Source organism: Rhineura floridana, chromosome 5, assembly GCF_030035675.1.
Source record: "Rhineura floridana isolate rRhiFlo1 chromosome 5, rRhiFlo1.hap2, whole genome shotgun sequence".
NCBI lineage: Eukaryota > Metazoa > Chordata > Lepidosauria > Squamata > Rhineuridae > Rhineura > Rhineura floridana.
In genome coordinates this window covers 69,789,708-69,816,688 of record NC_084484.1, presented here as the reverse complement: position 1 = coordinate 69,816,688, position 26,981 = coordinate 69,789,708, and the positions used below count along the sequence as shown (strand labels likewise).

The 26,981-nt window shown below is 41.8% G+C and overlaps 1 protein-coding gene across 6 annotated transcripts in view; it reads right to left on the bottom strand.

Annotated features, from left to right (window-relative positions):
- STS (steroid sulfatase) overlaps nt 1–26,981 on the bottom strand; it is a 161,637-nt gene that overhangs the window by 18,010 nt on the left and 116,646 nt on the right. For all 6 annotated transcript variants that reach the window (XM_061627065.1, XM_061627066.1, XM_061627068.1 and 3 more), the window contains one exon: nt 17,465–17,586. In XM_061627065.1, the coding sequence (XP_061483049.1) occupies nt 17,465–17,586 (122 nt within the window). The remainder of the gene's footprint in view (nt 1–17,464; nt 17,587–26,981) is intronic.

Below are 26,981 nucleotides of genomic sequence, written 5' to 3'. Positions count from 1 at the left end.
TTTATGCTTGTCAAGAGAAACAGATTTCCACAGAAAATAGTGTTAAGGAGAAGTGTGGATCAGTTGATTAGGGGGATTTTTTTCTTAGACTCCATCTCAACCATTTGACAGTATCTGCTTAACTAGAAATGCTCTCCTCTCCATTGACAGTTATGTAATTTCACACTTCTCAAGTACAATAACCAAAATGTGTCACACAAATTCTTTCATGGGTGCTTTACAATGGCCATTAAATAAGTAAATTAAAAAACATCTTAGCTGTGCTGCACTCTTCTTTGCTGCGTCTTCTTCAGCTGTTCTGACAAGGAGGGCCAAGTTAGGATTTTCTGATACTTAAGCTGCCCATCGCTTTGTTTTGTTTGTTAAGCTAGAACAAGGATGAGGAACCAGTGGCCCTTCAGATGTTGTTGGACTACAACTCCCATGATGCTTGGCCATGCTGGATGGAAGGTGGAGTCCAACAACATTTGGAGGGCCACAGGTCCTCAACCCTGATCTAGAGCAAAAATAAAACTAAGCTCACATGGGGTCAAAAAAAGAATACAAAAAAGAAAAGAGGAAGAATATGGGTGGTATTCGATACTAATACTACTTACAGCAGATCCACTTATGTTAATAGACATTATTAACAGGTTCATTAATTTCAATGGGTCTACTCTGAGTAGGACTTGGTTGAATACAGTCCTATGTTTCTAAGAAAAGTAGTGAACAAACACATCCGTGGGAATACTGTGGAGCTCACTTATCTCAAAACAGCCCAGGGGATAGTCAGAAATTCAGAAACAACAAAATTCTATTTACTTAAGGTTACATTGGCATGGATCTTCATGGTACACATAATCATAGATACAAAAAAGCTTCAAGTCCAATACCAGACCTTCCCCCCTTAAATCAAAGTATGCAATCTAAAACACAATGGGTCAAAAACAGAGACACAACCATTGTAGCACCAGATGATTCAAGCAATTAAGTCAGGCTGAAGGGAAGGCAAATCCACATGTGTGCACATGCAAACACACATTCCTTTGCCTCTTAGCATAAGGAGAAGGAGGTGTTACACAATCTTCAGTTTTCTTTGTTCCGCAAGATTTCTTCACTATGTTCTTGAACATGTACCCAGACAATCTATAACTCATGCCAGAAATCTAAGGTTAATTATGGTATGATTTTTCTGTTGCAAACGATAATGTTGTATTAAATGACTTTATAATAAACATGAATTACATTAACCCTAAAATATGAAGATTATTTGAATGTATGAAGCTGCCGTAACTGAACTGATTTTCCTATTGTAAATAATAATGTTATATTAAATAAATTTATATAAACATGATTTACATTAGCCCTGTTAGAGGAAGATTATTGAATCTATGAAGATGCCTTCATGTTTGAACCATTAGCAGGCAAAGCACGTGCTCAGCCACTGAGCTATAGCTTCTCCCTAACTATTTGCTCACTCCAAAATGCAGCAGCCACTAATAGGTTAAAACAATTGTCTGACATTAAATCTTCTATGGTTCCTTTTGCAATTCTTATTACTCTCAACTTAATCCACCCACAAATTGAGATTTTTCACTACTCCATTCCTTGAAAAAAATTCCCTTCATGCATTTCCCCATCAGTTATATTTTACTAGTTTGTTAAACTATACATGTGAATAAGTTATACATTTTTTTTTAAAAAAATTACAGAGCTGGAACAAAATATTATTTTCTTGGTTAATCCATTTGCAGTTCTTACAGTACGTTGTCTAACCCTCTGCCTTGATGGATGGAGCTTTCGAATAAAGCTTTCAAGTTCCTATATTTCATTTCCTTTTATTGTGGAAGACAGTGGTGCTTACATTTTATTGGCAGAGTTCTTTCATTTCACTTTAATCTCATAAATGCTTGAAGCGGGCTTCTTCATCTCCATGAATCCATGCAGCACTTTTAGAAAAACCCACCTGGCCAACGTGTCAGCTAAAAGCTATTTGGATAATTTAGTATCTAGTAAGTCCTTATTTAGTAGACTGGGAAGTGAGGCTTGGGAAGAATTTCTAGATTTTTCCCGCCCCACTGATAGACCAAGAAGGCTCTGTTGGCAGCAGGCCTTTGCAGCCGTGCCAGGAGACGTCCTGGTGTGGCTTCAAACCCATGGCATCAGTGTGGCCACACATGCCACGTCATGCAGGGGCGGGGTAGGGTGGCTATTTAAGCCCTGCTCTGCCCTCCCTCAATCTCTTTTCTAACTCTATGGTGCATTTTTGGTGTGACAACCAGGCCACGGAGCATGTTATCAACTAGGAACACTAGAGTGATGGTTTTGGTACGTACTTTTGTAACCCAATGCCTTGAATTTAATATTCATTTTCTTGCTCGTCGTGTTCCTGGTCTGGACAACGGTGTGGCTGATGCCCTTTCTCACCATCAGATGCCACGTTCTTGGGAGTTGGCCCCTTTGCCCAGGCTTCAACCAGAGCCAATGCCGGTGGCACTGTGGGACTTGGCAGTTTGAAGCTGAGAAGGCCATAATGTTATTCCTTGCCACCAGCACAAGAAACTCCTATTTAAGATCAGGTAGGGAATTTGAAATTTTTTGTCTGATCAGGAGGTATTTGCTCTTCTGGCTTATCCTGGTAGACCAATTGATTTAATTTTGCATGGTTCTTCATCAGCAGGGTCCTTCTGTAAAGACCATTAGGGGTAAATTAGTGGGGATTGGATTTTTGGCCAAGATTATGGGTGTACCTGACTCCTCAGGTGATTTTAGGATAAGGAAGATGCTTGAGGGATGGACTCAAGCCCATCCTCCTGCGCCAGACACTCGTTGCTCTATTTCACCTGCTATTTTGTTGGGCCTTCATGGGCTTTGGGTGTCATTACGTAGTTCCAGCTATGAGGCAGTTTTGTTTCATGCAGTTGCTGTTATAGCATTTTGGGAAGCTTTTTGTATGGGAGGGTTACGCCCCTTTTCTAGAAATGACAGCTCTGGTCAGGCTTTGGAGGTAAGTGATGTTATGGTAAGTGGCAGCTGTCTTCGGATTCAGCTGCACAAGTCAAAGACTGACTAGAGAGGCTGAGGGTCCGTCATCACTTTGGCCTCTTCCCCTGTAGATGGGCTGTGTCCAGTCCAGGCCTTAGGTTCATTTTTGCGGCTTAGGGTAAGTCTGGGGGGTTGCTGTGTTCTCATCAGGATGGTCAGCCTTTAACTACGTTACAGTTTTGGTCCGTTGCCAGACAGGCCTTGTCATGTTTGGTTTTGGATCCCAGGCAGTTTGGTACACACTCTTTCAGGATTGGTGTAGCTTCTACAGCAGCTACCTTGGGCTTTGGGAGCACAATGATACAGGCGGTGGGGCACTGGTGATCAGGTGCTTTCTGGCCAATCAAGGGCCCTCATTAACTGTGCACTAGTGAGCATATTATTAATTGTTGTTTCTGTTTTAACAGGTTGGAGGGTGCTGGCGAGAGTCAAGGTACTCATATGTGGCCACAGCATGGTGTTCTGGGCCAAGGGGAGGGTGTCGCAGACCAGGTACAGAACCCAATTGGGTCTCAGCCATTGCGCTCCGGTCCAGTGGCTGGGTAGATGTGGCATGTGTTGGAAATGCCTCCTGCTAACACTTTTTGATACTTCATTGTTGCAGCACCCTCCACAGGTTTTGGTTATTAATTTGGGAGGCAGCAGCCTGGGAATGCTGAAGGGGAAAGCCCTTATTGTTCAGGCTTGCTTTGACTTTGAGGCCATATGTAGACAGTGCCTTGGGACTGTGATTGTTTGGTCTGACATCCTCCCCAGGAGGATTTGGAGGCAGGAGTTGACCCCAGGAGCCTGAACAAGGCTTATAAGAAAGTAAATAGGAAGGTCTGGCTTGCTGTTGCTGATTGGCAGGGCAAGGTAATACATCACCCGGAGGTGAAGTGTGGCAGGGCTGATCTTTACTGGCTGGAAAGTGTTCATATGTCTCACTTGGGTAACAGTCTATTTCTGACTGACCTGCAGAGTGCCCTGCGTGAAATTATTGGCCACAGGTGGGGAAAGAGGGACTAAGCTGAGGCTTGTCCTCTTTTATGGTGGATATGTATGGGAATTTCATAGGGTAGGGTTTGGTGACCACCCTTAGGCACCCTTTAAGATGATCGGTGGGTTCTGAGGCCTGCCTTCCAGGTTGTGCGGCCAGTTGGCATGATAAGGTTCACTTTTGGGGCTAACCTGTAACACCCACTAAGAGTTGTGAGGCCCTAGTAGGGGTGGAGCAGGAAGGCCTCCCTAACCACCCTGCATGGATGGGGCCCGGAGAAGGGGAGTGGGCTTGGACCAGTCCCTTTTTTATGGGGATGTCCTCACCCGATTGGTTAAGAGTTCTGTCCTGCACTTTGTTCTGCAGATCATGTTTATACAACCAATCTCTTAATTGGCTTTATTTAAATAAAAGTGACCCTTGATTTACCCACACTTCATCTTGTCTTGCCTCTTCATTTCCCGCCTTTCGCTGCAAAACTAATATCCTGTTTAATTAAACTGTTCAACCAAAGGAAGACACTCGTTTATATTAACTTCACCCCTTGTTCACAAAAGCGTCATTTTGCAGAAGTCCATTCCTTGGAAGTAATGATGGATGCATCTGCCAATTTCGGTTTATCTCAGTTTCTCATCTCCAGTAGCACTTGCCTTCCATGATCCATGGCAGGCTCCCTGCCATGGATTACAGGGAAGAAGCTTCCAGGCCAGCTGGCCGTTTACTTGCTCCACCTACCTGTCTCTCGGTTCCTGCTGCTGCATGTGCTGTGTGTGCAGGACTACCATCAACCAAGATGGCGGTGGAGACTTATTTAAGGGGCTAATGCCCCTATCGCCATCTTGGTTGATGGGAGGCATGGGCGTGTATGCATGTAGCACACATGCGTGCCATCAACCAAAATGGCAGCAGTGGCATCAGGCCCTTAGGGAAACCTCGGCCACCATCTTGGTTGATGGCAGTCTTGCACCCGCAGTGGGCCCCAGCACACCTGGCACCAGCCCTGGTAATAGTCAACATGGTGGCATTCTCTTCCTGGGTAACTCAGATATGCTCTCTCTTTATATACTTTTCATTACTTTGTTACTTGTTATGAAAGCATTTAACTGGATGAAAGTAATCTCTCATTTAGATTGTCACAATTTTTAATTTTTCTTTTATTTATGTTTACATTTTTAGCTTTCAGTATTTTTTATCAGTTGCATCGAATGGTGGCTTTGTGCTAGGCAGAACTCGTGATTTTTGCTACTCCTTCCTTCACAGTGAAATCCCCTGTGTATTCCCCTCCCCCAAACCCACAACTGCTCCTGGAATAATATGAGACATGCAGATGGGGTGGGGGGAGGAATCAGCAGGATGGGGGTGGGAATCACTGGAATTGGGTGCCTCGATTTGCATGAGCAAAGTCACCATTGTGTACAACCCTATGTCATTTTAGTTTTTCAATTTTTTTAGCATTATGTTTTAAAATGCAATTACTGTATCTTTTTAGCCTTTGTGTATGAAGCTTAGAGACCATAATGTTAAGCGCGATATAAATTATTGAAATTAAAATTTAACAATGATGAAATTAAACAATGTTACAAAATAACATATGTAGTCATTAATTACCCTTGTTGTGTTTGATAATTTCTAAATTAGTTTGCAATGAATGACTTATTTCTTAATGAGCTAAATTTTGAATTCCACAGGCTGGACTTAAAAAAAAAGCTGTCACAAATGTATTTTCCAGTGCCGATAAAATAAAAGTGAATTAGCCTCCTTAAAACATCTGTGTTGATATGTGATAATTCAGACCTGTCAATATTTCTGTCTTGCACAGACATTCCTAATTTAGCTCAAGATGGTTTTAATTCAAACAGATGCTGGAAATAGTCTTTAACTATGAAACAAGGAAGAACAATAGTTCCCAGTTGTGCTAACATTTTAATCAATTAATTATGCTATTTTAATCCAGAACCCATTCAGTGGCTAGATAAAAATCAGTAATAAATGAACAACAAAAATTGATACTGCTTAATGTCCTCAACAATCCTACAAGGTTCCATATAAAATGTTCCACTTTATTCCTCCAGAACTTAAGCTTCTTCTCATATCCTTGAGGTACACCTGCACCTTTGCTATTTTTACCAATTCCTCATTGAAGAGGAATAACGTGGTGCAATGGCCACCCATAATTCAAATAATAGACATGTGTTCCAGTCTTGGCCAGCTTTTCTGGAGCAGCTGCAAAGTCAATTTGAGCCACCCAGGAGAAAAAGTCTCATCTGCAAGCTCCTTAAGAATACATCCAGATGGCAGCTTTGAAGGATAACAGGTGTACACCTAATATTTAAGCTTGCATAATCAGTACCTCCATAACGATAATGAGTGTGGGATCAGTTGGTATGTACCATCCCCAGTGGCCCAGCATCAGTGTAACAGCAATCCTGTTTATCTAAATAGTGGGGTTCACATGCAATTCCAGTAGATTAGCTTATACTATATACTGAAGTACTGGGAAAGAAATCCCTTTTCTAAAAGAGATTAATGAAAACTGAAACTGAACAAAGGCAATATCCATTATAAGAAGCCAGTTGTCCTGTTCTGCTCTGTTGTGTAGTAAGGTAAGCTTAACAAATACATTTGACATTTCATATATGAAGCTACTGTAGCACTCATTTGCCAGATGACAGTGAGTACAATTATCAAGTCTTTGGTACATCACACACTTGGAACTTCATCTACTTCCTTATTTCTTGCCCTTGCATTTGAAAGACCAAAATATTTGATATTAGCAAAAGTGTGCTCTAGTGACTTGTGTTTTGGAGTGGTAATTAAAACAGATAACATGGCTCACTGCAGTGCAGAGATTGAATACTTCTGGACCACACTGGCATATGTAGGCATCTATAAACCCTAAGCACTGTGAAACCAAGCTACTTGAAGGACCATCTCCTCTTAGGTGAATCTGTCTGTCCTTTAAGATCAGCTGTTGTGCCCCTCTTCTGTGTGCCATTGCCTTTTAAGGCACAATTGGTGGCAATGAGTGAGAGGGCTTTCTCTGTGGTGGCACCCTGTATGTGGAACTCCTTACCCCAAGAAGTTAGGTCATCTTCCTCTCTATTTGGGCTCCACCAGTAACTTTTTCAACTTATTGATTGCGAGTGCTGTTCTTCGTGTCCTGTGTTTTGCTGCTGTTTTTAGTTTGATAATTTGTGCTTTATTGGGTGGGGTTAGGATTGTTTTTAAATTTGCATTTATGTCTGCAAGCTGCTTTGAGCAACTCCTTTGTGGAAAGGAAACACAGGGTATAATTCTTTTAAATAAATTATATACACACACATGCACACATATGGTTTTGTGACTGAGTACAAATTTGAACCTGGGTCTCCACAATCCTATTTTGACACAAGTGACTACACAGTGCTGGATTTTTTACATATTTGTGCTCTGTGTGTGTTTAAAGAAATATAAGAATATGGTATAAAGAAATATAAGCTATCTATTTTTTCTTCTTTTAATAGAACTAGTTTGTATTGTAGAAAAGGAATCTTGATATATAACAAATAGAGATGTTGGTGGATCAATTGTCTTGGCATTTATCAGTATCACAATAATGTTTTTTATTATAAATATTAAACTGTTAGACTTATTAAATCTTTATGATACAAAGTTGTTCTAAATAATGTTTACAAGACACAAAGGAATTATTCCGTATCTCTATTTATATTAACTTTGTCTGCAGTAAGAGAGGGAAAAAAGACCTTAGAAAGTGTGATTCAGTGGCTATCCACATTATGGCCAGACTCATTTGCTCCAATATGACTACAACTCTGTAAATGGCCATTAAACGACCCCTGAGTTTGAGTGATGCAAACGTCCCATGTAACCACAGATCTGCTCCTTATCGGATGACTGCTCTCCTTGTAATGAAGTTGTCAAAGCAATACATTTTTAATAACTCTGATTCATAGGCCGATAAAGTTCCAGAGATTTGCTCATGGTATTTTAAATCCCAACTCCTTTATTTTAATTTTTTCAATCATAACATAAAAAATGCGTCTGAGAACAGGGAAAAAGCTTTACTAGGTGCAGACCTTGAAAAGCTGAGGTACAAAAAAGGCTGAAAAATTACGTATGGAGAAGAACTCCACCACATGCAGCTTCTCCAATCTCTGTTAGCACTTGGATGAAAAAGCACCCTATGCTGTACTGCAAGGGGAACAGACTGTGTGTCCATATTCTTAATTTCTGACACACATTGACCAGAGCGTATGCAACACTGTCTCAATCTGCACTGAAGTAAAAACTATGAAAATGGTGGAAGTATTCTCATATTATAACAAGATGAATCCTTCATACAAATCTGCACTAACACCTTATTCCTGTGTTCCTTATTAAGTAGAGCAGGGGTGAGGAACCTTTGGCCCTCGAGATGTTGCAGAACCACAATTCTCATCAGTCCCAGCAAGCATGACGAATAGCAGAGATTATGGGAGTAGCAGTTCAGCAACATCTGGAGGGCCAAGGGTTTCCCACAGCTGCGGTAGAGTATGGCCACATTCACACCAGTCATTTATTCCACTATTATTCCACTGTAAAAAGTCTTGGCTTCCCCCAACTACACTACCCTGGGAAGTGTAGTTGTTATGAGACCCCTATTCCCCTCACAGAACTACAATTGCCAGAGTGGTTTACCACACAGTCCCTCTTCCCAGAGAACTCTGAAAATTGTAGCTCTAAGAGGGGAATAGGGGGTCTCTTAATGACTCTCTTCACAAACTATCCTTCCAAGGATTTTGGGGGGAAAGCCATGACTGTTTAAAGTGGAATAATAGTGGAATAAATGACTGGTGTGAATGTGGTCTATTAGTCCCACTAGCCATTAGTACTACTGTACTGTACTGCCTTCAAGTCGATTCTGACTTTTGGGACCCTATGAATAAGGTTTTCATGAGGCTGAGAGGCAGTGACTGGCCCAAGGTCACCCAGTGAGCTTCATGGCTATGTGGGGATTCAAACGCTGGCCTCCCAGGTTGTAGTCCAACACTGCAGTTGTGGTCCTGGATATTTGGAGCTGAAAGCATCTGCATAATCCTAAAAGAATGGGAACTGGTGCAGATATTAGTAACAACCTACTCATGGTGGGCTAGGATGTAGCCTAAATAACATGTGTTCTCAGTACCCTGTGAAAGAAATTATGAACAAGTTTGGCATTACACAAATCTGTTATGCTAAATAACAGTGCCTTAGAGCAAGATCTAGTGCAAGATGTATGTGTTGTTATACCACTTTTGAATGCTTACTATAGCATTATGAAATGTGATGTAATATATGTAAGTTGCCCAGAAAGTCCACTATGGCCATATTTCATTTCAAAATAGGAAACTCAGAAAAGGGGTAGATTAGTTTAAAGATACATTGAAAGGGTGAATGAGGATTAGTCAAATGTTTTCAGGATGCTTAGATGTTTTACATAACCATTATCATAGACAGAAAGGATACCACATGTTAGGTAAGGCATAAAAAATCTTATACAGACTTATTTGGGTAGGTCCCCCTCAATGGATTGCATTATAGGATTGCATTATAAGTAGGCTGGCATCAGCATGGTTAGAAAGTAGAACCAAGATAGCTATAAAGGCAAGAAAAATTCCTTTAAAAAGTGGATGTGCTGCCCAAATGAAGAAAATATAGGAGTTCAAACTCTTTAAAAAAAATGGCTGGACAATAGTGGCAGTGATTTGCTTGATGGGGGTATCCCTGCACTGAAACAACATGATAGCCTGCTGCCTCTTGAGTTGACCCTAGGGTTACCAGACTTCCATTTTTCAGCCAGAGACTCTGGTTTTTGGGGGTCTCCTCTGGGTCTCCAGACTTTCAGCTTCCATTTTAAAAAAAAATTAAGTTTCTAGGGGGTCTGGTTCCAGAGATATACATCAAAATGTCAGCCACCCCCACAACTTCTTAGCTGCTCTAAATTCTGCTCTAATCCCCGCCCTTTCAGGTTTTTAGCCAATAAGATATCAGGGTTGTGATTGACAAGGAATTATAGAGCCAAAATGTAGAGTCAAATTGATCTGTCTGCCTTTAAGTCGATTTCGAATTATGGTGACCCTATGAACAGGGTTTTCATGGTAAGCGGTATTCAGAGGGGGTTTACCATTGCCTCCCTCTGAGGCTGAGAGGCAGTGACTGGCCCAAGGCTAAGAAATGTACTTTTTCCTGCTTTTCTGAACATCTCACAGATTGAATAAGTAAGCTTTCTGTCTTTTTCTCTCTTGTGTAGGAGTCAGACAGGTTTAAATTTTGATGAGGGCAGTGTTTTGCAAACTTCCCAGACTGAAGCTTTAATCCAATACTTGCTTTTCCAGAGTAAACATACCCAGAGTAAACCTCACTGAATTCAACAGGACTTCTTTTTGAGTAGACATGGTTAGGATTTTGCTGTAAATTGATGGAACTTTTGAGTGAACATAGGAAAGAATTGTGTTTGTGTTGTATATCTTTCTCTCCCTCTCCAATCCTATTTTTAAAGCAATTAAGCAGGGCTTACTTAGGTATCACTGTTTTTATTATGTTGGAAACTAATACTGATTTTTGCATTTAAGAAATCATCACTGTCTTTTGTTCTTCTTTTTCTGTTTGCATTTCATTTACCTTTATCCTCACTCACTTTCATCCATAGGAGCAACAACAGTGGTTCCATGAGCTCCGCTCAACCTTCTTAAACCCACTGATGACGCACCTTGTTGTTTGTTTCTTGTCCAATAGTGGTAAAAGAGAATTCACATACTGGGCAGCGTGGCTGCAATTGTTGTTCCCAAGCTGCTGCCTATGAAGGTAGACCAAATCATGTGTGCCTTCTCTCATTGGAATTGGGTTGGCTGATAAAGCTCACAGCGGAGACAGAAAAGGGTAGAGAATCTTCTCACTCATTACTCAGACCTCTTTCTGAAGTGAAGGGTCAAATCTGTCAAAACATTTGGATGTTAAAAGGTAGGAGCAGGGCATTCCAGACAGGGGGTTGCCAACCCTACTTAGATATGCATATCTTTGCAGAGGATGTCTAGTCAAGCTTTACCAACAACACAATCCAAACCATATCTGCTGATAAGTAAGTCCGGTTGAGTTCTATGGGGCTTAGTCCCTTAGTAAGTATGTTTAGAATTGCAGCTCTTTGGGGGCACCCATCTTTATTCCTGAGTGCTCCCATCTAATGTCTCCACAACACTAGGCTTCTTTCTTCCTACAGTGGCCTTCTGGTGACTGGCCTAGCCTGGCATGAGGGCACTTGAACCCTTTTTGCCAGAAGCGAATCGGCTAGATTAAATGTTCCCTACCCAGGCTCCATCTTTTAGCTAAGATTTCTATGTTAATTTCCAATCAGAGAAATGTTTTTGTATGAATTGTATGCGCCAAGCAACTGTGATTGATGCTTAATGTATCATGCTTAATGACATCACTTGGACCCACCCCATGATGTCACTTGGACCCACCCCATGGTATTACTTGGACCTGCCCCATGACATCATTCAGGCCCCTCCCCCAAAATCTCAGGGTTTGGGATGCTTCTGACCTGGCAACCCTAGTTGACCCTGAAAGGGTGACTACCTCTTTAGGGGTTGCCACTTTGGAATAAGGGCACTTCCCCCTGAGGCCTTGTTTATAGATTCCAGCCTGAATGAATGAATGTATGTTGTTTGGTGGGAGGGTGTGGAAGAAAAATTATTGGCCACCTTGTGGGGCAAAAGCTCAACATAATGAGTATAAGGTCCCTCTATGTGACAGTCAGTGTGAGGGTGTCTGCACTACCCCAGGTGAGAGATGAGGTGGGGTCTTCAGATGTTTGAATGTTTAGTCTTGGATCTAAACTATTGGATAAAAGTGTATCATCTGGGACACAATGATGTTTTGTATGCTACTATTCTATTTTTTTGTGTCAGTATTATTTCTCTCTTGTTTAGTTTAAGCTAATAAATTTGGTTGGCTAATTTATATGGTTTCATATAATGCTGTATGGATTGATTTTTTATATTGTTAATATTATGGTTTTTTCGAATTGTTTTTTTTTTTTGTTGAACTGTTATACTCAACTTGATATATAGTGAGCCACTTTGGGCATGATTTTGTGGAAGTTGATGATGAAATAAAACAGATTATGATGAATAAATCTTATACATTTGAAACATTAAGAGCATGCGATCCTAAAGACACTTCACTTGGAAGCAATGTCAGTGTGAGTCTTGCTTCGATGTAAAAAATCTTTAGCCCAGGGTGGATAGTAAATGCATAGCTGCTAATAAAACCCAACAGAATGGGAACTAAGTGTCTAGAACATTCCCTCCTCATCTAGATATATCATGATATTCTAAATGATTTGGAATAGGGATGAGCAAACACAGAATGTCTTGATGCTCAGTTTATACGGAGAGTGGGGGTGACAAAGTTCATGGCTGCCATTTGACCGCAACTGCACATTTGGTACCATGTCTATTGTGATGTTGAGGTAAAAGGGTTTTACATTCAATGTTTTCACTTGCAAGTAATTGGTCATTATTTTATGCTGTGATCTTCTTATAATTTTCCAACAGCATTTTACAGCATGAGATTGGCGTAATACAGAGAGAATGAAAAACTGGAAAGGCAGATGACCCCAAAACCATCACAAAGAGCAACCCTGTGAATGCCCACACGGATAAAATCAACCACACGTCAGAATGAAAGAGCTAAAGAAATGCAGAGATATTTTCTTTGTAGAACTGTAGTGTGCTGAAGGGAGATAAGCCACACAGAGGACCTTTGGACGTCTGGAGAATATTCTCTCTGAACATTCTTCTATTGTTCCCACAGAGAGAAAAGCTATTTATGAAGATCGGTACTGGACAAGAGACCAGTCACTCAAGTTCTCTCTGGAGGCTAGTGGCATGAAAGAGTCACAAACAATGTTTGACTGCTTGCCTCTGCTCCCAGAATAAAGCGATGTGAAAATATCAGGGCCAAAATCTGTCCAGCATTTATCTTGCCACACAATGTGAAGAAGTACAAGTGGACCGTGCAACAAGAGTGAAGAATAGCAGGTTCTGCACTTGGGAACATGCTGGGGAGAAAGCTGCTCTGTCTTTCCAAAATGCCTAAGAACAAGCCAAGAAAAGAATCTTTCCCCACCAAAGAAAGCACCTCATTCTTACAAGAAACATCACTGAACTCAGAGGGATGTCTAAAGAACTCTCTCTCTCTCTCTCTCTCTCTCTCTCTCTCTCTGCAAATGATGTTTACAGTGAAATCATTCAGAAGAAACAGAAAGGAAAGCGGAGGAGTAAGATTGAAGCCTGGATCTGTTTGCTATGTTCTGTATAAGCAGCTAAAATCTTTACTCCCATTTTCCTCTTCTGGTTTCCCTGTGCTTCTCTTCCCCCAGTCTCTTTGGACGTTAACAGAATCAATGTGACCTGGGTCTGTCTACTTACAAGTTGGATTTGGGGTAAGATGTCATTAATATGCTGATGATATTAATGCCATCCCACTTCAAGCCCGCACAACTCTCTCACTCCTTTCCATCTGACACATGTGTGGCAATGTCAGAACTGAACAAATGCCTAAGATCAATAATGTATTTATTTGTTCAATTTTTAAACCATGCTTCAACTATTAAGATCCCAGGGTGGTTTACAAAACAAAGTTAAAAAATACTTCGATTCAAAATAGTTCAAACCTTAATCATTACTGTAAAACAGTATTTAAACCATCACATCACTACAGCAGAACGCAACATAAGTACATCTGATGGAAAATGCTTCCAAAGGGTAGAGTGAACAGATGTATCTTAAGGTGCCATTAAAAACTCAGTAATGAAGGTGACCTCCAGGGGAAGGGAATTCAACAGGTATGGTGCCATTATTGAAAAGGCCCTATCCTGCATCACCGCAGAAGGGGGAGTATAACGCGTCTAGAACACGCCATCTCCCTAATTCGTGGACACATGCCATGAACCACACAACAACACCTCCATCTTATCAGGGTTCAACTGCAGTATATTTGGCCTCATCTAGTCCATTAGTGCCTCCAGAGAACAGTCTAGTACTTGCATCACTGCACCCAGAGCTTGGAAGTAATTAGTTAAGAAAAACAAATTACTTGTAATTTATTACTTTTTTGAAGAACAAGTGGGTAATTTCTTTACATTTTGATTGTAATAGAACGAGGAGTAATTTTATTACTTTTGAGGAGTAATGTTTTCAGCATTACTTTGGGGCATTACTGGGGGGGAGGAGCGGGGGAAGTCTTCTGCTCCTCTGATTCATGGAGGAAACCATGTGCTCCAACCTGGGCTTCTGTGCAGCATCGCTCTTCTCTCATGCTCTGTGGGTGTTTAGGAGGCGATGAAGGAGGAGGTGGAGAGCAAGATGGGGGTGAAGTGGAGAGAAAAAATTGTTAAAATGGATGGTGGTAGAGAAGAATGGAGTGGAGGGAGAAAGGAGCTGGAGGGCAAGGATGTGGATGAAGGAGACAGCAACAGAATGGAGATGAAGAACTATGGAGGTGAGAGATGATGGTGATGTGTGTGTGTGTTAATACTGTGTTTGCACTTGGTGTGCAAAGTGGCCCCTCCCCCCTCCCTGGCCACTCTGCTGTATTTGCAGTGTTTAAACATTTTTGTACCCCATGGGAAAATGTTTGCTTGGATGGGTGTGCCTTAGTTGGTGGCAGGGCAGGGTCTGGAAAATGGTTGGCTGAGAGAGATAGAGGGGGGGGAGTTGCACTTGGCTTGGTGTGCAAAGCTTTGAGCAGTGTCCTCTGCCTCCCTAACCAGCGAAGAGGCCACCACTGGTATCTTATGGATTAAAAAAATATTCTACTACCCTCTCTCCCTCCCTCTGTTTATTTTTAATGTTGTTTTAGGCTACTTAGGTGTACAGCAGCCAAGGCTAGCACCTTATAGGCACTATAGGTGTTTCTTTTAAGTAACTTTACTGTAATTGTTAAATGATTACTTTTGAGTAATGGTAAAGGAATCAATTCCTTTCAGGGCAATGGTAATTGTAATTTATTCCTTTTGGGGGCCATGTAACAGTAATGGTAATTTATTCCTTTTTAAAAGTAATGTTCCAAGCTCTGATGGCACCTGATTCAGACAGTATGGACAGACAGAGTTGAGTGCAGTAGTGGCTAGTGGGACTGCGCTTATCTCCTGCCTTCCATCCCCATAGGTTGCTACCGCTTAGGGAGAGGAGGAGGAGTGAGGTGTGGAGAGCTCAGTCTGGTGTACTGTAGCAGTAATGTGATTGGGTCTGCCACACCACAGCAAGCTCACTGCAACTTTGCCACTCCTCCTCTTGGTATGTGGCAGTGACCCACAATGTCAGCAAACTGGGAGAGCAACTCAGCGCCACCTGCACCACCCCACCAGCTGCTACTGGCTGAGTGTCATCCACATATTGGTGCCACCATGGTCCAAATCCTCCAGATGACATCTCTCAGCAGCTTCATATAGATATTAAAGTAAGGGCTGGATAGAGACTAAGGCTGCAGTCCAATACACACTTACCTGGGAGTAAGTCCCATTGAATCTAATGGAGCTTACTTCTGAATTGACATGTATAGGATTGCGCAGTTAACCCAGACAAGATACTGATAGTGGATAGTTCAATGGACTAGGGCAGTGGTATTCTGGATGGGGCTGCAGTCTCCCATACAGAGCAGATTTGCAGCGTGGGTGTTTTTTTAGAACTAGTCTTGATTTTGGGGACCAGGCAACATCCTTGGCACAAAGTAAATTTCATCAGTTTTTAAACACCAATTGTAGTCCCTGTTGGACAGAGGGGTTGTCACAATTACCCACACCCTGGTAATATCCACTGCACATGGGATTGTCCTTTAAGACTAAGTGCAAGGAAGTCAAACTACCAACTGGTTTGAAATATGGCACTCAGATTATTGGCTGTATGTGGTAACTGGAATATATCTCATCAGTGTTACTGGTTGCCAGGCACAATTGAAGGTGCTGGCTTTATTTATTTATTTATTCAATTTCTATCCTGTCCTTCCTCCCAGAAGGACCTACTAAGCATGGCACGGCTTGGGAAAAGGTATGTGAAGAATCACCTTCCCCCGTGCAAACCTGTCCACACCTTATGATAATCTTCACAGGTTTTTCTGAGGTTAAGCAGATAGCTACTAAAGAGAAATCTTCTAATGCTGTAGAATCCCAGGTGTGTAGTTCTTTGCCTAGGAGCATTTGGCTAGGTCTCACCCTGTTACCTGCCAGCTAAAACAAGATCTCATTCTCTTTTAATGCACAATGTTTTATATGCTGTCTTGCACTTTGATTGTTTTTACAATTGTTATTGCTCTTATTATAGTCTTCTGCTTTTGTGGCTCTTGTTTTACTCCTTTGCTGTTTTCATTTTTATCTCATTGTAATTTAAGGTTTTTAACTATAATTACTTTTAACTTTTTTTGCTGCTCTTTTATTTGTGGATGTTGGCCTTGAAAACCTTGGGTTGAAAGGCAGGATAAAACACTTTTAAAATAAACTAGATGAAAAAGTGTATCATACCGAGATAGTGGGCCTTCCTAAACGCCCACCGAGGCTCAGTGCTATTAACAAATAATGTAAGCAAACTTAGTGGTATGTAGCTGGATTAAAAACTAACTGTCCTATAGAAACTACACTCTGTGATAGAACCTGGCAGAAGTCCAGCGCTACCCTGATAAATTGGGAGTCCACAAAGTTGGATTTGGAAAGAGAATAATCCAGATTGCCCCCCACCCAGCCTGTTTCTGCCTATGAGATGGGGCTTGGAGGCTCTGAAACATGCAAGGATCGAAGATAAATTCAGTTTGGTTTACATTTTTATGGAACATACATAATTTACACTTAGGCAGTAACAGACAGTTTCACAGTACAAGGGCTCATTCCAACTAGGCAAAAACACTCCAGGGGGAACCTCCAAGTTTTGTGTGGCTGGTATGTAAACTACTGCACCAAGGTAGCAGTCACATCCACTAATAGGCCCATTTGCATCTCTGGTCCTACCCCTACTGGCATGCACCCCCTGGAAGGTCCCCATGAGGAAATGTAAATGGTCTCCACCCCAATGTAGACAATAATGAGCTACGTGGTCTGACTTTGTATAGGGCAGCTTCCTCTATTCCTGTGTAACAGACTCTACCCAAAGTTTTAAAATGTATTCTGATATCAGAGGCTTTAAGTACAGTGGCAACATAAAACTTTGTTGTGCTGCATGAAATTAATTATCCAATACTAAATTGTTTCCTTTATAGTAACTGGCTGTTCGCTAAGATAAAAGAATAGCAGAGATAAAGAAAATAAAAAGAAGGGTTAGGCACTTCAAGCAATTTATTTGTAACCGTAGCCCAAGGCGTTCCATCTGAGCCCCCACCCCATCCCCAATTCTCTTCAAGTTGCAATAAAAATTGCATAAAATATTTAAAATGTAAGCAGGCAATTCTACTTACTGTTTCCTGGATGCCAGCGCACTGCATTTAAATATGCATTACAGTAATGGAAGAGAAATTCATGCTTGGATCGGAGAGCAATGCCTTGAAGCAAGGGCATCAGATCATGTCCATCAATAATTCTGAATAAGAAAGCATTTCAAAATCAGAGAGAACGCATAAGTTGCCTGCCTGAAAAAGAATTCTGACTATGCAGTTCCATTTCTTAACAAATAATTTCCACAAATACCATTCCACCAAGAATACCAATAGAGTTACATCCATTCGACACATTACATTAAAGCAAACCTGTTTGTTTGTTTGTTTTGTTTTTTACTGAGTTAGGGTGCCTCCCGACTGTCAGGAGTTTGCGGGAGTGATTCAATTTCACATCAGAACTCTAGGATTGAACATTTAAAGGGAATTAAAGTGCTCTATTGCCCTAGCACAACAGATCCATTGTTAAAAAACACCACCACCACACTTTTTGCAGCTTAGAAAGTGGCAGGGAAATGCATTCAAAAGTATGAGATGAAAAAATGACTAATAGGAAGATGTGTAAACACCCCACAAGCAAATTAGGATGAATGAAGGATAAATGTATAACTGGACCTCAAGTAAATTGGAGTGAATACTCAGTAAAGACATAATCTAACTTCTACATAGGCTTTGTGCAGGTAAATAAGAATGGAAGCTCTATAAATAGGTAGGGACCATCAACCAATCCTGACTCTGGTGAATGGATCTGTATAACACACGTTCCCAAAGATATAGTTGTCTAATTCACTGCTTACATTTTAGTTGTACATTTAAAAATCTTAGGGGCAGCATACCTAAAAAAATTAATGTGAGAACAGGCCCTATATATATACTTTCAGTAGTCACAAAAAACAATTATTTATGTTACTTGTCTCTGAAGGTGATTTTTGAAATTGAATACAAAAGTTAACATTATACTTTTATGCATGTTCATTAATTTCTGAGGAAACCCCATAAGCAATGAGTAGCCAACGCACCATACTTGCCTGGAAACTTTAGCAGTAAGCCTTACGAATGCTGTGGAAGCATCCAGGATCAGGAAACAGCAGCCTGCAAGTGACACCCACCCAGAAAAAGACCACCCCTCAAACTTTCACCCATGCAGCAGGGGACACCTCAGCATAATAGTTGCTTTTAATGCCAAGTTGTTGAAGGTCTTTGGAGGCTATAAAAACTTTATGAAGCTGGATCCAGGGCACAGGCTAGCCACCCTGCCTTATATGGAGTCCATGTATTAGACTACTCCAGGGGTGGGAAACTATTTTCCCATAAGAGCTGAGAGCTCATTTGGGGCTAATCTCTTGTGAATCACATGCTGGTAGTGGCTGGAAGCTGCTCTCTGTGCACAGGTCCTTCATGGGCCCTATCTAGAGTTAGCAGGGCCTGAGCCTTGGATGTTTTAAGTTCCAAGCATTTACTCTGCCTTTGAACTATGGCTCTTCCGTTAAAGCAAGGGAAGGGACCCTCAACCGACATGCACACATAATTGTACTGGATCATAGCCTTACATTTTTAAGAAATGTATTTCAGTTTCATCTAATCCTGAACTTATGAAAAATTAAACTTTTTACTTTGCAGATGAAGCATGAAACTGCTACCCAGGCATCAATAATATATACACATCCCAGTAGGGGTATAGGACAGTGGCTTAACGGTATAATGAGCAGAAATGCCCTCTTGCCCTATGGTGAACTCTTAAACTTATTCAACCTTGGGATGATTCACTTGATTTCCATATTGTCCCTACAATATAATTTTACCACATGAATTCAGCATTGTAAATATAAGTTTGAATGCACCCTCATGCACAAGAGCTAATATTTATCAAATCAGAGTGAGCTACTGACAGCCAAATGCTTATTTTATTAGTTCTAGTGCATGAGATTGGTAAATTGACTTCACACTTTATTCTGGTGTTGCAACTGGCTCATTTTTTAAATAATTAAAGTAATCACTGCACTATTGCAAAAGAAACCTTGGTGAAAAAAAGGATCCTCTATGTGAGAAGAAAGCCTTTCCAAAGGGCTATATTTTCATGAAATCTGCACACATTGAGATGACTGAACAAATGGAAGCATGTCAAAATTACTATTTGTGTTGGATGTCCCAAGGCAATGATGGATCTAATCTGTCATATCCTTTACCCTTCCTGTCCTGTCTTTTCCTACAAGCATTTGATAAATCATCAGTTGTACCAGAATGTCTCGACTGCAGTTCTGCTGAAATACCACAGTCTCGTCTGTCAAATAGTGTTTTGTGTGTGTCCTATACAAAATTAAAAGTGACCTTGCCTTTTCTTTTTTCTTTTTTGCACTCAGCATAGTTTGATATCCTAACAAAATGTGATGAACTAAGTACCTTGCAAGCTAAACTGATGCTTACATGAGTATCTTAAAAAATGGTCACATGGTAAGCCACTTTTAGAGTGTGGGAAGAAGACCAACTGCATATACTTGATAATCCATCTGTAATGTCAGTTTACCACAGGAGCCAGAAAAATGGTGTAATGATATAAATGAATTAACATTGAAAACAGAGGATAGATTCTGCAATGAGCAGGTGCTTAAGCAGCAACAAGACCTCTCTTTATGGCTTTGCAAAGTCTGTATTAGCATTTCAGTCAGTTAAGTAAGGAAAGGGATGGTCTATTAGCTAGGAAAACAATGGGAAAAGTGGACAGAAGGTTTGCTTGAATATATCACTAGCAATAGGTGAGAAGGCAGTCACTGTGAGCTAGGGTTGCCAGGTCTCCGGTTTTCTGCCGGAGTCTCCGGCAAAAGTGGGCTGTCTCCAGCCTCCGGCCATATTTGATGTGAAGAGGCCGATCTCCGGCTTTTGGACCTCCCCCTCAGGCACGCATGCGTGATTGACACGCATGGCTGCTGGGTGGGAGGAGCGGCCGCGATGGGCGTTTCTGGCTGCAGTTTGCATCGCGGCCGATAGAGCAGTTTGGAATCTCGTTTGGAAGCAGAAGGCTGCTGGGTGGCAGGAGCAGGTTGGACTGTGGCTGATGGCAGAGAGAGGCTTGAGAGAGAGAGGCCTGAGAGAGAGGGAGGGAGAGAGGCCTGAGAGAGAGAGAGAGAGAGAGAGAGAGAGGCCTGAGAGAGAGAGAGAGAGGCCTGAGAGAGAGAGAGAGGCCTGAGAGATGGGGCTCAGCAGTCTCTGGCCATCACCACACCTTGGGGGAGGAAATTCCATCACACACACACACACTCTCACACCCCGGGCCCCCCCTCTTCCTTTTCTGATTGTGGAAAGCTGGTGGTTCCATGTCTGCCACTGCTCCTTGGATTGTTGAAAACCAAATGTTTAAATAAGCAAAATGTATAGCAGGATGAGGTTGCCATGTGATTTTTCCAGCTGGGTTTGTGTGTGTATGGAACTTCAGCAGGTGAACAGGCCCATCCCCTCATCTCTGTGACAATGAAAGTTCTACGTCTTGAATTTCTGGCTGCCACCCAAAGAAAGCTGGCAGCCCAGGGAACAGGTGGGTGCGGAGTGGGTCTTAAAATAAAGAATCTTGCAGACGGAAGGCAGGGAAAACCAGGCCAGGTTCCCCAGGAACAATGTCTGTTTCCTAATCCCTGTCCCTGATAAATCACAGTTTCCATTTTAAGCATCACTTGTGTTGGAATGGTGGAAATGCAACTCGATTTGGGTGTTTCCACGTCTGGAGCGAGACAGAGAGGAGACCTCCAGGTTGCTAGGCTGTGCCTTTCCTTTGGTCATATGCTCATCTTCCTTCCTGAAAACTGATACCTCTTAGGAATGCCGACCACACCTTCCAACTCTCTCCTTCCTGCTTCTTCTCTGTCTCTTGAAGAGAAGAGATGTCTTTGCTTTGTCTCTCTCACCTGCAGCATGAGGGCAAAGGCCTTGTCAGGTCCATGAACCTCCAATGCAGGTAGTTTACTAGAACTAGAATCTCTTTCCTATCTATTGTGTATTTCCTTCAATGAAGCAAGCTGTTCCTTATTTTACTAAGTCTGAATCCTCAGTTATTGCTGCAGCGTAAAAGTCTGCTACTTCACAGGGAAAGTCTCTCTCTCTCTCTCTCTCTCTCTCTCTCTCTCTCACACACACACACACACACACACACACATACACACACACACATCAGCGCTGGGTCTGCTCTTGATCCCAAACCTAATTCTGCTAACAAGTTTCTAGTCTTTTTTCAGCATTGAGTTGCCTCCACTCAAGACTCTGGAAGTTAAACCTCTCAGTGTGCGTGCAAAGCCCCCCGCAGCAGAGTAGGAAGCCTCTTTTTGTCTGTCAAGAGCCATTGACCACCAGCAGCCAAATCAACCTGAGGCCCCAGCTGGCTTTGTCTGTGGGTCAGTGGCCTGAGGAGAAGATGCCTTGGGTCAGCTGCCAGCCTGCCCAATGTGCACTTTCAAAATTCTCCTCAAGCAGAGACTGCCCACTGCTGAACACCCTCCTGCCTGAGAAGAGCCTGAGGAGCAGGTGATATTGAGGGACCTGCAGGCCAGAGCCCGTCCCCCCCTTTTAAATCAAGGGAAGATGGCCATAACTCAGTGGTAGAGAACATGGACAGTCGCTGCCAGTCGCTGTAGACAGTGCTGATGCTGAACCAGATGGACCAATGGCCTAACTCAGTATAAAGCAGCTCCCTGTTTAAATCACCCTTCATTCAGAACCATAAGGACTAGAATCTTACTTTATTTTTAGGGAAACTGTTGCGCATGCAGAAGTGCCCAGGTTCAGTCCTCAGCGGCATCTCCAGGTAGGGCTGAGAGACACCTCTGCCTGAAGCCCTGAGAGCCGCTGCCAGTGCAGACAGCACTGGGCTAGAGAGCACCCATGGGTCTGTATCCAACATTCCTGGGTAAATGAAGCGGATCCTCGCATCTGGTCCAATCCTGCCTCAGGCCAGGGCTCGGAGTCTTAGTTTGCCTTGGCCACCCTGCTTCATCTGCCCGTGCTGGGAGCTGCACAGCAGGAGTTGGGCCCATCTGTTCTCCTGGTACCTTTCAGTAGTTTTCAGGTTCCCTTAAGGACATAAGAACATCTAGTTCCTCACCCCAACCATAATAGGAAGCCTGCAAGCAGGACCCTTCTGGGAGGAAGGGCGGGATATCAGTGTAATAGATAAATAAAATAAATAAGCGCAACTGGCCTTCAGAGGCATATTGCCTCCAAATGTTAATGCAGCTTCAAATAGCATTTGCCTTTTTTGCAGCCACATCACACTGTTGGCTCATATTCAGTTTGTGATCAACAACAATCCCAAGATCCTTCTTGCATGTAGTATTGCTGAGCCAAGTATCCCCCATCTTAATAACTGCATTTGGTTTCTTTTTCCTAGGTGTAGAAATTTACACTTATCCCTGTTAAATTTAATTCTGCTGTTTTTAGCCCAATGCTCCAGCCTATTAAGATCCCTTTGAATTTTGTTTCTGTCTTCCAGGGAATTAGGTATTCCTCCCAATTTTGCATCATCTACAAGTTTGATAAGCATTCCCTGCCCCTCCTCATCCAAGTCATTAATAAAAATGTTGAAGAGCACTGGGTCCGAGACCAAGCCCTATAGTAGCCCGCTAGTTACCCCCCCAGGTTGAGAAGAAACCATTGATTAGCACTCTGAATATGATTGTGTAGCCAACTGTGGATCCACCCAATAGCTGTTCCATCCAGTCCACATTCAGCTAGCTTGCTAATCAGAATATCATGTGGCATTTTGTCAAAAGCTTTGCTAAAGTTGAAATATATTGTGTCCACAGTATTCCCACAGTCTATCAGGAAGGTTTGTTGTTGTTGCTATGTGCCTTCAAGTCGATTATAACTTATAGCAACCATATGAATCAGTGACCTCCAAGAGCATCTGTCATGAACCACCCTGTTCACATCTTGTAAGTTCAGGTCTGTGACTTCCTTTATGGAATCAATCCATCTCTTGTTTGGCCTTCCTCTTTTTCTATTCCCTTCTGTTTTTCGCAGCATTATTGTCTTTTCTAGTGAATCATGTCTTCTCATGATGTGTCCAAAGTATGATAACCTCAGTTTCATCATTTTAGCTTCTAGTGATAGTTCTGGTTTAATTTGTTCTGACACCCAATTATTTGTCTGTTTTGCCTAGAATGCCTTCCCTTGTCCTTAACATGGCTGCAACCATATCTACTCAGAAGTAAGTCCTATTGAGTTCTATGGGGCTTAGTTCCTTAATAAGCATGTTTACAGTTGCTGCCTTCAGGGGCATCTATCTGTGCTCCCATCTAACGTCTCTGCAACACTAAGCTCCTTTCTTCCAATAATGGCCTGGCCTGAGGGCACGTAAACCCTTCTTGCCAGAAGCAAGTAAGCTAGATGAAATGTTCCCTAAAGGCGTTGAACTGTGACCTGGCAGACCAGGGTTCGAATCCCCACACAGCCATGAAGCTCCCTGGGTGACCTTGGGCCAGTCACTGTCTCTCAGACTCAGAGGAAGGCAATAGTAAATCACCTCTGTCTGAGTACTGCTTACCATGAAGACCCTATCTGGGATCAACTTGAAGGCAGTCCATTTCCATTTTGCATCACCCTAAGCTTGTGAGAAAGAATGACCTTGTCACTTCAGATGGACCTAGGAACACCCCATTTTAGGTAAGATTTCTATTTTAATCTCCAGAGAATTTTTTTTGAATGGTATGCTCCAAGCAACTGTGGTTGATACAATGTATCATGTTTAATGATATCACTAGGGCCCACCCTGTGATGTCACTAGGGCCTGCCCCATGATGTCACTAGGGCCCGCCCCCATTTTCTCAGGTTTTTGGATGGTTCCGACCTGGCAACCCTACTGTGAGCTTGTGACTTCAAGAGTATCATGTTGAAAATCCATAATGAATTCTGTAATACACTATATGTGTGTGTTTTATAAGTCATTTGTTCATTATATTTATTATCTCACATTTTAGCCAAGATTTAAGGCAAAGCAGGTTGCAATCATAATTCACAAAAAGGTACACTGTATATTATGAGCACATGAAGGTGTGTGTGGCAGTCTCTTCTAGTTCCTGGCAATAAGGTCCAGATACCAGGCTGTGCCCCCCAGATAGAGGGGAAGGAGGAGTTGCAGATGGACTTGGAGGCCAGATGGTGCCAAAGATACTGTCGAGGATCAGTCCTGCTATGCATATGGTTAAAGTGACCTGCTTCAAGTGTTTCCACAATGGGGGATTAATTGGTGCCTGAATGGTGAAGCACTCTTGGGCCAATTGTATTAGCCCTGGAGGGGGACACCATATGGATTCTGCTTCAGGCAACTCAATGATGGGAGACAGGACTGATAGCAATCCACAGAAACAGCTCCTCAGTTCTGTAGGAGACTGTTCACATTAAAGAGATTAGTACAATATCATCAGCATGATGTTTTAGAAATGAAAAGGATTGACTCTTAATATGCAAGCATGCATAGGATTGCAATCTTAGATATTGTAGGATTGATTCCACCACATGCTAGAAAAAAGTCAGACTTACACCACTGAACTCAGTGGGTTTGTTTCACTCACATTGGCTCAGGTGCAACTAGGAAGCCTAACTTTCATGGTGTAGCATCCTTCAAAAACATTACTGTATCCTTGTGTTCATACTGACATTTTGTAAATAAGAAATAGAGAAATCTTTCCTATACTATTTGTATTGAAAATAATTGCATTATCAATTATTTTGTATGGGACTTCAAAAATAGAATGAACCAGGTATGCACAGACTTCTGGCCCTAGTACATTGTAAGTCCAAAAGACAAGACAACTGGTTCATCACCAGTAGCTAGCTAACTTAAAAAACATTTTCTTTGCTTTCTATCTACAATCACAAGAGCTACATTTCCCCCCTCTTAACAAAAAATGAAAGCTGGGACTCCCAAGACTCTACCTTGAACTGTTAGGACCGTAACCAAATGTTGCCTACCTATGCTCTAGTAATTGGAAAAGTGCCTGAACCTGAAAGACAGTCTAGAGTAGCATATGGCAAATCTGCTCTGAAAGAGCTTGCTAGCTGGAACAAAGAGCAGAAAATATATTCTGAACTTAGATCAGGGGAATGGCTTTTAAATTTGCATGATGTAAATGAACACCAGTTGTCAGGATAATATTACTTTAGATTTGCAGGGGAAAAGTTCACAAGTGGTGATTTATTGACTATATATAAGAGAGAGCAGATTGATGCTGGCATCATGCCCTAACATCTATAGCTTGATCCAACTGAACATGTAAGGTAGGTATAGAGCGCTGTCAAGAAGAAAAACCCATCTTCTTCAGCCAAGAAGAGAAAAGTAATTAAAACACTCATACTGATGTTATTACAGAACTGAAATATCAAAGTACCTGAAGGTCTTATGGGAATACCTGGAATTCAGCTATTTAGCATGTTCTGGAAGTGACATTCATTGTAATAGCCAAGAACAGCTTTAAAAGTAGGCTTGTGTATGAGATGGCCTTATTAAAATTAAAAGCATATGTAGCACGGCCTATTCTTATTTCGTGTCCTGTTCAAAGGGTTCAGGGCATATTTTGATATACCCAACCTTATCACATTCTATTCTCATGTCAACCCTCTAACTTATTTTAGGTTGAGATGCAGTGATTTGTTTCATGTTATTTCATTTGTTCAATGATTAAAATTGAATTTTCATATGCAAGTTAATCACTTGATGAGTAGAAAATCAAGTGAAGGGCATGTATGAAAGACCCATCATAAATAAAATAGTATAGACAGCAGCTTCATGTCACTATCACTTTTCAACGAGCGTGCACATGTTCACCAAATCATCAAGTGGCATACTTTCAAGTGGTATGCATGCATGCATGCATGATTCAGATACAAGAAGGATTTGAACCTGAATCTCCAACTTACAGACTGTAAACTTACTGGTTGCCAGATCAAAGCATTTCCCTTAGCCACATCTGGAGAGGGAACGGGTTGATCTGACAAGCAAGAGATTGCAAAATCTCTTTGAAGATGAATTTTTAAAAATGCACTCAAGGTGCTCCCACCAGGTTTTACAGTAAAAAGAGATGGAGTTTGACTACCATTGTGTGCCCCCGTTGTTCAGAAGAGAGAGATGGAGACACAATGGAACCAGCAGAACAGTGAGTGTGTTTCTACCCATAAATCCACCATCCTGGGCATAACATTACATTTTAATAGTCTGAACTACAGTGTGCTTATTGACAGAGCAATCCTAGGCATGACTGCTCAGATCTGAGTCTCATAGAATTCAATGGAGCTTACTTCCATGTAAGTGGATAGAGGACAGTGGCCTACATATAACCATACTAAGGCAGCAGTAGGCAGCCTTTCACTCTAGAATAGTTCTGCAACATAATGGGTTAATTAGGCAGTATAGAGTGAGCCCCCTCTTAGGCAAAAACTACTGCTGCTACTGCTACTAATTGGAACTTGCTTTGTTTTAACCAGTGTGGCCCCAATGAGGAAGTTATAGTTATGCCTTGTGCTCTCCAAGATGTAGGAAGGATTGCATTAGCTGGAATGCTTA